Raw genomic sequence first — 12,198 nt, 5'->3', positions numbered from 1 at the left:
GTGTGACGTGTCCATTCTCGTACTCTGACCCTTTGGCCTTTGTCCCTCAGTGCATTTGCCACCCTGGAGGAGGAGGCGTGTACAGAGCTGGTGCCCTACCTCAGCTTCATCCTGGACACGCTGGTTTTCGCCTTCGGCAAGTACCAYCACAAGAACCTGCTCATCCTCTACGACGCCATCGGAACGCTCGCKGACTCCGTAGGACATCACCTCAACCAGCCTGTGAGTCTGGATCTTCACTTAGTTAGCAAACTAGCACTTAAAAACATCAGCAAGCTGCATCAGCTTCATGGCCAACAACTCCATACTGTCTTATGATGTACAACYTCCTCTGTTGTGGTGCGTTGCTGCTGTATCACAACCTCCTTGGTTACTTTTCARAGCTTCATCTTTATGGTGAAGATGGTTGCCTCTCTGCTCTCCTCTATGATGAATTCTAAACAMACATTGGACATTTGAATCACCAGTGTGGATGTATTTTACACTCTCAGGTTGTTTAGTGAGAAGGCACGTGTATAAATCATGTCACATGTAGGTTGTCGCTACGTCACAACCTCAACCTAGTTGGTTTACACAGGTTTCATCTTTATGGTGAAGAGACACAATATTACTGAACGGTATAATGACTGTCCTCTCCCCCCCTACAGGAGTACATCCAGAAGCTGATGCCTCCCCTTATTGCCAAATGGAATGAGCTGAAGGACGAGGACAAGGATCTCTTTCCACTTCTGGAGGTTATACATTATTATATACATTATATACAACCATGTTTGGTGCATCACGAGGTGGATCATTCTTAGACATGATTTTGTGGTATTTGCCGTCATTGCTTTATGGCTGTTGCTAGTCTCGTGAGCCAGACACCAACAATAATGATATTCTGGTGAATGGACTTTCTGGCATGTTGGGGAAAAGCCTAGAAKTCCTTAAGTGGCTGGTAGCTTGTTGCTAGTGTGTGTTTGTGTTTACAGAGACTGCAGAATGACTTTGCGTTTAGCTGCTGCTGTGGAAGTGATGACATGTTCTCATCTGAACATATATGATGCTAATTAGAGATCGTTTTCTGATCCACAGCAGCATATTGGTAGGACTGGTCTCCTTGACCTCTTCAGCTGACAAATAACTGGTGCGGAGATCAGGCACTAGGTTGTTTTTATGTTGTAGGTCATTTTTTATTGATTTTTTAAATGATCTTTAGCTCTTAGAGCCACTCAAAAATACCAATGGAAACGGGTGACTGTTGTGCTTCCATGGTCTGTATTATACTGCACATCTTACTGTACTACACTTCTTAATGATGGAAGCCTTGGATAGAACAAAGAGGGATATTTCACCGGATGTAGAAGTGTGAAGCATTCGCTTGGCGTTTCCCACTCACTACCAGACATGATGAGAGGAAGCCCAGTGGCGGCCGTGGGAGAAGATAGAAGGGATTTAGTCTGACATGTTCTCATCGGTGGAACATTTGATCTCCATACAGTTTTCTGTTTCTAAAACTAGAATCTGTAACAGACTGGACTGTGTTTTCCAGACTTTACCCGTTGCCAAAGTTAAACAAATGTGTGTTTAGGAGTGCAAGGGCAAATTTAGTTATTGCACACGCTCACTTCAGAGTAGGCATTCCCTCACGAAAATATGCAAATATGTACTAGAACGCGCCAATAGGATCTCACTAKCTGGTGCTTGGCGCTACCCACCTCCTTGCTTGTTCTGTCCACTATGATTCATTTCCTCCCATTGGAAACGACAGGCTCTGGTCAATCTTGGGTTTGTAAAAATAAATAAAAAACAAAAATAAAAACTGTTGACGTCCAGATTTGATTTTGCAACCATTTTCATTGGCTCATGAGATCTAAACGGGGACTGACTGACTGACTTCTGTATCTGAACAGTTATAAATCCACTCCCTTGCCTTGACTCCTTTTGTTGATATGAAATCACAGGWACAGTAAAATAATGCTATATCTTAAAGGGAATTTTAAGAATTTTAATCTTTTTTTCAAATGACCTAGCTTTATAAATAAAAAAATCTAATTTGTGAACTGTCCCTTTAAGGTCGGTGCAAGTGAGGGAAATGACACACTGACAGGACACCACTTTGACCTGTTGACACGCAGGCTGTATTTTTGTTGTTTCTGTCCCCCGCCCACCAAACTAACCCTGTCTCTCCCTGTGCCTCCCCAGTGTCTGTCGTCGGTGGCCACGGCCCTGCAAAGTGGCTTCCTGCCCTACTGTGAGCCTGTCTACCAGCGCTGTGTAACCCTGGTACAGAAGACCCTCGCTCAGGCCATGGTAAGAACCTATAGAGCTCGACAGCTTGTTGTTCTAAAACTGGATTTGAGTTACCTCGTGTAACTCAGTCGGTTAATGACATGACCTTTATGAATTATGAAGCTTTTTTGTTCTTGTTTTGATTACATTAATAGTTCAATTCACAAAAAGTGATGTTAGTTGAAGATTCTCATAAAACAAAATGTATAAGATCTCCTAAGCCTGTGTTTACCACAGACCTTATTTTTGGCATTTATCCCCCCAAAATGATAACTTTTCCCATAGGCATTGTCCAACGAGCCATGGTGGAGTTAGTACCTACAAAAAGACAACATTACTATTGCTCTCTAGTACAGTTTATACGCGTTAAATCACCAGACATGCATTCAGTGAAGAACCATGTTAATATATATCAACAACCTGTTACAAAATAAGCCAGATATAGCTAGGTTTCCTTCCAATTGGTGACCAGATTTTCATGCGCCATAAAAACATTATGTGCGTTTTCCCACCAGAGATGTTTCCATCCAATTGACTTGTTGCGTGTAGGTAGCATAGTGGTTAAAAGTGTTGGTTTGAATCGCCGAGCCGACTTGGTGAATAATCTGTCGGTGCCCTTGAGCAAGACACTTATTGCTCCTGTAAGTGCTCTGGATAAGAGTGTCTGCTAAAGGAATAAAATGTAAACATTTAAATTAAAGGCTGTGATGACGTCGGGCACATAACTTTTGTGGTTAAATTTCCATGCACCCCCAAATAAAAAAAAGTAAAATTCCATCGTGTTTTCAACTCTACTGATGATAAAGCATTGCGTTCCTATTTTTTAAAATTAGTTTCGCTCTGTTGTCGGTAGGTGCACTTGATTCAGCAGCCCTAGTGCTGTTGGCGGTAGGTGCACTTGATTCAGCAGCCCTAGTGCTGTTGGCGGTAGGTGCACTTGATTCAGCAGCCCTGGTGCTGTTGGCGGTAGGTGCCACTTGATTCAGCAGCCCTAGTGGCAAAGTGTTCCCATTTTGAACCATTTCATGTGTCTGAAGGTAGAACTCCGCCTACCCGGCAGGCCCAGAGAGCAAATCAAGTGCACCTATAGGCCTGTCGCTGGCCATTAGATAGCCCAGATCACTTCTTCGAGCCATGACTGCAAAAAGAAGCCTCTAACACACAGCAAAGGTTTAAAACCATGACTAGAGAGACTCAGTGAGTACAGCATAAAGCTGTTGGTTTTATGAGTCAGTTCATGTTTAAGCTGTTATTCATCACTGTGAACACTTTGTTCAAAACCTTTAGAAACCAAGTGTTCCGATAAGCTTGTTCTTATTTTTTAATATCAAGGAATATTAACTTTCTGAATTGGTGCATGAGGCAGAAATAATGCAGTGCGACTTTATTTGGCCATCAGCTGGAGGCAGAGCGGAGGGATGGTGAGTCGGGTGAAAGGCAGCCTCACCTCTGTTCCCTTCCCTCTGACTGACCATCAGCTGGAGGCAGAGCGGAGGGATGGTGAGTCGGGTGAAAGGCAGCCTCACCTCTGTTCCCTTCCTCTGACTGACCATCAGCTGGAGGCAGAGCGGAGGGATGGTTAGTCGGGTGAAAGGCAGCCTCACCGCTGTTCCCTTCCCTCTTACTGACCATCAGCTGGAGGCAGAGCGGAGGGATGGTGAGTCGGGTGAAAGGCAGCCTCACCTCTGTTCCCTTCCTCTGACTGACCATCAGCTGGAGCAGAGCGGAGGGATGGTTAGTCGGGTGAAAGGCAGCCTCACCGCTGTTCCCTTCCCTCTTACTGACCATCAGCTGGAGGCAGAGCGGAGGGATGGTGAGTCGGGTGAAAGGCAGCCTCACCTCTGTTCCCTTCCTCTGACTGACCATCAGCTGGAGGCAGAGCGGAGGGATGGTTAGTCGGGTAAAGGCAGCCTCACCGCTGTTCCCTTCCCTCTTACTGACCATCAGCTGGAGGCAGAGCGGAGGATGGTGAGTCGGGTGAAAGGCAGCCTCACCTCTGTTCCCTTCCCTCTGACTGACCATCAGATGCAGGCCATCAGTCCAGTAAAAAACAAATGCAAATATGCTTGATGCTACCTAGCTATGCCTGACAAGTATTACAATAGGTCATATATTACCCGTGTGATCATATACCTACATTTTTTTAATATATATTTTTTTAAATGGCATGGTAATTCAAGCATAGCCAATATGCAGTGATAATGTTTTGGGCCTATAGTCTACTGTGTGAACCTCATTGCTACAGTACTGTTTTAATTGGTTAATGTTGCATAGGCTTAGGTTTTTTAAGTCAGGTATAAAAAAAAAAATTCTGAGCTGTAGATCTCGGTTTACATTTTCAAACTGCCGTCAAGCGTCGATCATCATGTCGTAGTGGGGGGACCACATGTCATCTTGTGACTCAACCTTCAGTATGATGGTTATATCAATATTTACACAAGTTTTTCCACCGCCATTTCTCGTATAATACATTTTACCCGAAGCAAAAAGATTCCGCCTTGTCTAGTGTCTTTTTTTTGTCCACATTTGGAAAGTCTACAGACACATTTTCTCTTTCCATCATGCCTGTCGTGACTTTTTCTTTATCCGACATGTACTTTACACGCATGAAGGTTTGGATGGAAACCTGGTTCCAGATATCAATTGTAACTTAGACTATAAACAAATGTTACTTGTCAATTTATTCTACACCACAAAGCATGAGTTAGTGTAAACTGCGTTTATTCAGCAATTTATTAAACAAATCGTACGTTTTGGCTTCATATCTTAACTGTGACCAAAAACCCACTGACTCTGTCCGTCTCCTCTCTCTCCAGATGTACAACCAGCACCCTGACCAGTACGAAGCCCCTGACAAGGACTTCATGATTGTGGCCCTGGACCTGCTGAGTGGCCTGGCCGAGGGCTTGGGGGGCAGYGTGGACCAGCTGGTGGCCCGCAGCAACATCATGACCCTGCTCTTCCAGTGCATGCAGGTACACAGGGGCCTCCAAGKGCCAACTGCCAGTGGCCATTTTGAAAATGTGAAATTAGTCAACTTGAAGGAGGATATGTTGAAGGAGTATAGCTTGTACAGTGCTGCTCTGTCGTTCGCAAAAAAAAATATGAAAGTTGATATTCTAGCTTTTGGAGTGTTAAAAGTTACAAATAGTTGTTTTAACCAGATGTGTGTGCGTTTGAGACTAACTGTGTGTTCCTCCAGGACCCTATGCCAGAGGTGAGACAGAGCTCCTTTGCCCTGCTGGGTGACCTGACCAAGGCCTGCTTCCCTCATGTCAAACCCTGCATTGGTGAGTCAACCATAGTAGTGAAGACATTAACTGTCAATGTCATGAAAAGGTACTGGCGCTGAGGAGGTATGTGTGTTGGAGTGGCTAGTAGTTTATGTATTATTTGTATGTTGGTGTGTATACCGTTGATTGTGACTAGTTGTGTGTACTGTTTAATGAACCTGTGTGTTTGTGGGAGTGTGTGTATACCAGTGATTGTGTGACTAGTTGTGTTTAGCGTTTGTATATAAACCTGTCTCTCCCCTCTAGCTGAGTTCATGCCGATCCTGGGCCTGAACCTGAACCCAGAGTTCATCTCTGTGTGTAACAACGCTACCTGGGCCATTGGCGAGATCGCCATGCAGATGGGTGAGTTACTGCTTGCTGTGTGTCCTTACTGCAGTCTTCATTTCTTACACACCCACTCTTTACCTCACAACCACTCTAAAATGTGTCTCTCACTATCTCTGCTTTTCCTCTCCCTCTAACTCTCATAATAACACACACAGACCACCAACAACCAGCCACTCCTATGATGATCTCTCTAACAGACATTCTGAACTGTTCTATGCGGAAGTTGAATGTCTGAGTGTGACTGAGGTCACAACATGGGGATGAACACACAGATGGTTATGGTGCTGCGTGTGTTATGTGTGTGATGCTAGGGTTTGGTGTGTTTTGGATGGAGCATGTAGCTAACTCTGTCCGATTTGATTCGCTGCCCTTGCTCTATAACCCATGAACTCAATGACCCTCTGTCATACGAGTGAGCCAATCTCCCTTGACTACAGTGTGGTGCAAGATGCCTGAGTGAGGGTCTGCTACACCATTGGACTCTGTAACAGTGAGGCCTGCAGGTGTGTGCAAGCATGGCAAGCCAACAGCAGTAGTACAGTGTAGTGACATTGTGCTATAATACCTCTACAGGGAGAACTGACAAGAAGGATGAAGGAGATTGCTCAGGTGAGCTAGGGGGAACCATTGCTTAAAGATGGTGGCCATTTTGGGTATTTGGCCAGAAATCACGAGAACCTTATTTTTGTAGCAACACCACCAGATTGACTCCATCAGTAATCCATGTTGGTAGTGGTGATTTGATAGGAATGATTGTAATGACACTATAAATACTCTAAATGACAGTGAATACTTGACAGCGCTGATGTAGGAATTGATTGATTGTAGACCTGGCTTCAAATTRTATTTGAAATCATTTGAAATACTTAAGCTGTGCTTGATTGTGTTGGAAAGGAACCAATAGAAAAGTCCAAACCCTGTCCATTTGCCGCTCCAGGCAGGCTTGAGAAAATGCTCAAAGTATCTGAAAGATTTCCAATGGTAATTGAACCCATGTATGGCGYGCAATGCCATAATTTCCAGCTGGTTGATTGTGGTATTTTCCTTGGTGCCTGTAGGATCAGACATGCAACCCTATGTTGGGCTGGTCCTCAACAACCTGGTGGAGATCATCAACAGACCTAACACACCCAAGACCCTCCTGGAGAATACAGGTACGGTACTCACACAGACACGCATGCTTAAACCCCCCATAGACAAAACCAGTATTTAGGCTCCAGACCACTCCTATGATGATCTCTCTAACAGACATTCGAAATCTGAAATATTCTATGTGGAAGTTAAAGGTCTGAGTGTGACTGACACTTCTGACACTGAAGTGATTGTTCTAAACCCTGTTGTTATGGCCCGGTAGTTATTGCCACATAAATCATCACTCCTGTGTTTCACTTGGGACAGCCATTACGATCGGCAGGCTGGGCTACGTGTGTCCACAGGAGGTGTCTCCCATGCTGCAACAGTTTATCAGACCCTGGTGCACATCGTTGAGGAACATCAGGGACAATGAGGAGAAAGACTCTGCGTTCCGTGGAATCTGCATGATGATTGGAGTCAACCCCGCTGGAGTGGTTCAGGTGAGGGGGGGGGTGCTTCTGAACGCTGTTCCACACAGGAACATGTATTTACTGGGGCCAGGACTTGTTATATTTTTATTCCCAGAGTGTTGCCTCTCTGCTCTTGTCTATGATGAACTCTAAACAGACATTCGAAATCTGAATAACTAGTGTGGATGTAATTTAGACTCTGAGATAACTGGTGAGAGAAGGCACATTGTATTCAACCTAGCGCGTTTGGTGTCATTGAAGGATGATTTGATGCTAAATGAGCGATAAGGGAATGTGGATGAATGTTGGATGATGAGGATGTTGGTGTCTCTTCAGGACTTCATCTTCTTCTGTGATGCTGTGGCCTCCTGGGTTAGTCCTAAGGACGATCTGAGAGACATGTTCTACAAGGTAGGCACTCGGGAGATATAAACCCCAACAAATCTCACCCATATGTTTGATCCTCAGAATACAAAGGTTCTAGACTGTTGGGTTCTAAGTCGACCTAGTGCTCCTCTTTCTCCACCGCCTGTGATGATCTTTCTAGACATTCGAAATCTGAACATATCTTGTGGATATTTTAGACTCTGAGACGTGTGGTGCTAAGAAAACAAAAGAGAACCAGCTTTGCCAGTCGTTGAAGTCCTCTGACCCTATACCTCACCTTGATTTACAAACTTTGTTGTTTTTGTAGATCCTCCATGGCTTCAAGGACCAGGTGGGCGAGGAGAACTGGCAGCAGTTCTCAGAACAATTCCCCCCTCTACTGAAGGAGAGGCTGTCGGCCTGCTATGGCGTGTAGTTCCCCTCGCCGACACAGGACACGCCTGTCAGGTATTGACTCACTTTAGGTAGAACTGATCTAGGATCAGCTTCTCTTCCCCAAATCCTAATGTTACGTTTAGTCCATGTTCTCTCTGTTCACCTGAATAAATAAAAACATTGTTTCTTCTCTCTCCTCTTCCTATTCCCTCTCCTCTTCTTATTCGCTCCTCTTCCTCCTCTCTCCCCCTTTCTCCCCTCTCCAGGTTTAATCTACGGGAGGGTTACTGGGGGAACTCATCCATCTGTGTTACTGCACTGCCCTGATCGTGGGTGCAGGAGGAGAGGGACTGGCCCTGGCTCCTGTCCATTCAGACTACAAGTCCCACGACCCTGTGTGTCTCTGTGAGGGTGGGTGGGAGGGAGGGTTACTGGGAGGGAAACTGGGGAGAAAGCCTCTGGATTTCAAACGCCAAACTTAAATCCGACGACATACTCCGATGTAACCAAAGCCACAGGGTTCTGTAAGAGGGAGGGAGGGTAGGATAAGCATATGCAGGGGTCGGCTGCGAACGGCCCTAAATCCATTCGATAACTCTTTAGATACCAAGGTTAGAGGAGAGCTGTGTTGGGAGGGCGGGCGGGGTGGCAGCAACCCCGGAATAAGTCAATTAAGGAGAAATCTAAAAACCAGCCCAGGAGCCACATTTTAAAAACACAACTCACATAATATGTAGACTGGCACACTTAGACTTAGTTSAGGAAGGGAAGGTAGTTGCCCTGGCCCGAACAACCAATCGGTGCACAAGCACTTTGCATACATTCTACAATAGTCATTTGATAATCTATACAAAGGCTGTGGGCGGGATACCGAAGTAGCGCTAATGTTTTATAATAGCTTCCCGAAGGCTAGCCTCAGAGGGGAAAGCATGAAATGCTTTTCAACGTAATAACGGGGAGAGTTCTAGAAGAGTAATTTGCACCTTTACTACTCAAGCGTTCATAGACAGTACAGTACCATACCTGTTCATATTGGGACTTCTCTATTAAACACGGGTATATTTAGACAGTTTTTCTTCCTTTTCCCATGTTTGCTGAATTCATTTTACGTTTTGAATTTTTTTTTCTTTTTTTTCTCTAAGATAAATACTAATTTAAATGTATTCTTTTTTTTTCTTTCYTAGTTTTTACTACAACAGACACAGACAATCCTTCCAGGAATCATTTTACTGTAGTGCTGACAAAGGTCATTTTTCCAATAAGGGATTGATTGGTTTGCATGGCAATGATAACCTCTTAAGTGACGTGTGTGCGTATCTCATTGTTACAAGTAGATTTTTACATTTAGAAACAATGGTAGTCAGCTTATCATTCTAAGGTAACAACACCAGGTTATTTAGCCACCCCCATCGTACTTATTCTATGACCAGTCCTCCCCGTCGCCAGACATAACAAACAGGACGGGTGGGTTTCTATAGTGTCGAGATCCAGCGATGCCATAGTTCAGAGACGCAAGATTCAATCGATCTTATAGAAGATGGAAGAATCACATCCCTGCAACCAGTTATACTGCAGTAAAAATCATAATCCGTTTTGCTGCTACTTTTGTTTTTATAGTATTTACGATGGACTAGAGCATTAAGGCTTCAGGAAGAACTTTAGAATAAATCAGTTGCTGTTTCTAATTGATATTATGCACTTTTTTTTTTACGGCTGTTATGGCTTGCTGAAGTAAGACACGATATAAATAAGATTTTGTATAAGCAATGGTCAAAATGAGAATTTTAGGTTAAGGCTAACACTGCCGTTCATATGCTTGGTTTAAAAGTAAGGCATGCAATCAGATGGATGAAATAGATTTAAAGGGTAAGGAGAGGACCATAGATTTAAAGGGTCAATCAGCATTTTGAACAATACCAAACGGCTAATCCCCCACTGATTTGGTAAACAGCTGAGGGATGAAGCTGGAGAAATGCAACGACTCTCAACCTCATGGACACAGGGACTGACTGTCCATGATATCAAGATTATCGTTTTAACCATGTTTTGAGGCTATACAGTGTTTGTATACATTTTTATTAACAAACAGGACTAAACAAGCTTATTTTGGGTTCTGATGGTGTTTTGACAGTTGASCTAAACGCATTAGGCATATGTTATATTCAAGAATCAATGGGTATGATTTAATTTGAAAGCCCTTTTAAAGGGGAAGGACTGACAGACATCAAGTATTTTGGATCAAATGTACTTCCCACCAGTGTTTCCAGACAGTCCAACAGAAAATTTACCAGCCTTTTCTATGTGAGCAGAATGATGAGTATGTAAGGGAGAATGCAATGAGTCCACGAAGATGGATAAAGACCTTGACTAGTCAGTCGGCTATCATAATAATACATAATACATATCTCATCCATGGTCCCGAACAACCTTGAGTTGCATGCTTTTCCATAATCGCTTTATTTGACTATCATCTCATTAAAGGCGGATACATGCKCTTCTAGGGGGGCGTCTTTAAGAGTTTCATCAATTGCAACACACCCACGCATGCTGTGATAATAAAAGTGGGCGGCTATCTTTAGTAGAAGTATGAGAAGTCCAGGATAAACTGGTTCTAGTCCAGTTGGTGGTGGCTGTTGCCATTTGCTCTTTTCCTCAACCCGTTGATACTGTGTAGGATATGTCTGGGTATTATACTGATCCTAATTCTCTTTCTGTTTCCCCTGAGATTGGATACAGTAACATTCGTGAGGGAGGGATTGTCTTGTATTTTGTCAATGTCTGGAGGTCTGTCACGTCGGACTATTTCGCTGAGTGTGTCTGTATTTTACTGTAAGCGTGTGTGCCGTTTAGACTTAACTTTGCACTGGCCCTCCCGCAAGGTGATGGACATGTAGCTCACACCTGAGATATTGGAGACCACCTGTGTATCATCAACACTTGTCATATTTTACCATCTCAGTTTGTGATTGCCAGTCGTACATCAATTCTCTTTCAAAGCTTAGCTGAGATTTAGCGAGTCAATGAAACTATGATAATCTTTATCTTACGCCGCACAATGAAAATAGATATTCAAAATGTGAAGAAAACACTGCCTTAAGCGTCAGGCGTACCTGTGAAAATGCAATTTCAAGTAAGCTGTATACAGATGTGRATTTATCCGTATAATGTGGATTTTAACACCAACCCACTTGTACATAAGTGGTTAATTGGACAGTATTTTGAATCTTTACACACTTTTGTAAACCGCTTCCACCCTCAGAGGGTGACACTTTAATCATATCCTAAAGGGGTAAACTGATATGCAAGTGTTGGTGTATGGGTGTCCGGTCCGCCATGGTTGAGAGTAGGATAGGTGTGCACAGAGATACTGGCTAATTGCCACAGTCTTTGCACAATGCTCCCAATGTGATACTGGTCCTATCAGGAAAAATTGGGTAAAAATGTTGAGTTGTGTTAAATCTCCTCTTAAATCGTAGTAGCGAAACATTGATCTCAAAACCATCTATTATTCTCAAGTTTAACAGTTTTCCACAAGTTGAGGCATTTTACTTTTTTTCCAAGGCTAATGATGTTCATTTTGTTTTTTTATTTATGTTCATTTTTATTTTAAATGAATTTTATTTTAAATGAATTTTTTGTGCAGAAGAAGCGCACAAAGTTTTTTTTTAGACTTTAAAAGTTTTTTTCCCCTCTAATGTTCTTTTTATTTAAAGAATTTTTTTGTTTTCGTTGTTTTATAGCGGACCATTTGATTTTGTCAAATTTTATGTAAAGTGGTAGTACTGAGAGGGGAGACAGAGCGTGGTGCATACCTGGGGAAAGAAGGGAAGAATTGTGAAAAACTCCTGTATTTTTGTTTCAATCTAGATATCAGCCTTGAATGAATTTGATGTAGTACTGGTATTTCTTTCCTCAACTGTGGTGCAGGTGGGATGTTAACTGATGTATCACTTTCTAGTTTACTTTTGTGAATGGGGAAATAAAAGGTTTTCTATCAA

The 12,198-nt window shown here is 43.2% G+C and overlaps 1 protein-coding gene across 1 annotated transcript in view; it reads left to right on the top strand.

Moving 5' to 3' along the window:
• The window catches only part of LOC112078479 (transportin-2), a 23,745-nt gene extending 11,547 nt beyond the window's left edge, over positions 1-12,198 (top strand). The window contains 11 exon segments of the mRNA XM_070442062.1: positions 5-222; positions 648-734; positions 2,185-2,292; positions 5,088-5,246; positions 5,474-5,561; positions 5,811-5,909; positions 6,953-7,048; positions 7,293-7,468; positions 7,775-7,849; positions 8,133-8,272; positions 8,467-12,198. Of these exon segments, the coding sequence (XP_070298163.1) occupies positions 5-222; positions 648-734; positions 2,185-2,292; positions 5,088-5,246; positions 5,474-5,561; positions 5,811-5,909; positions 6,953-7,048; positions 7,293-7,468; positions 7,775-7,849; positions 8,133-8,240 (1,214 nt within the window). The 3' untranslated portion in view covers positions 8,241-8,272; positions 8,467-12,198.

Source organism: Salvelinus sp. IW2-2015, unplaced genomic scaffold (assembly GCF_002910315.2).
Source record: "Salvelinus sp. IW2-2015 unplaced genomic scaffold, ASM291031v2 Un_scaffold5728, whole genome shotgun sequence".
NCBI classification, from domain to species: domain Eukaryota; kingdom Metazoa; phylum Chordata; class Actinopteri; order Salmoniformes; family Salmonidae; genus Salvelinus; species Salvelinus sp. IW2-2015.
Note: the sequence above shows the minus strand (reverse complement) of the source record. Positions and strands in the feature narration are given on the sequence as shown.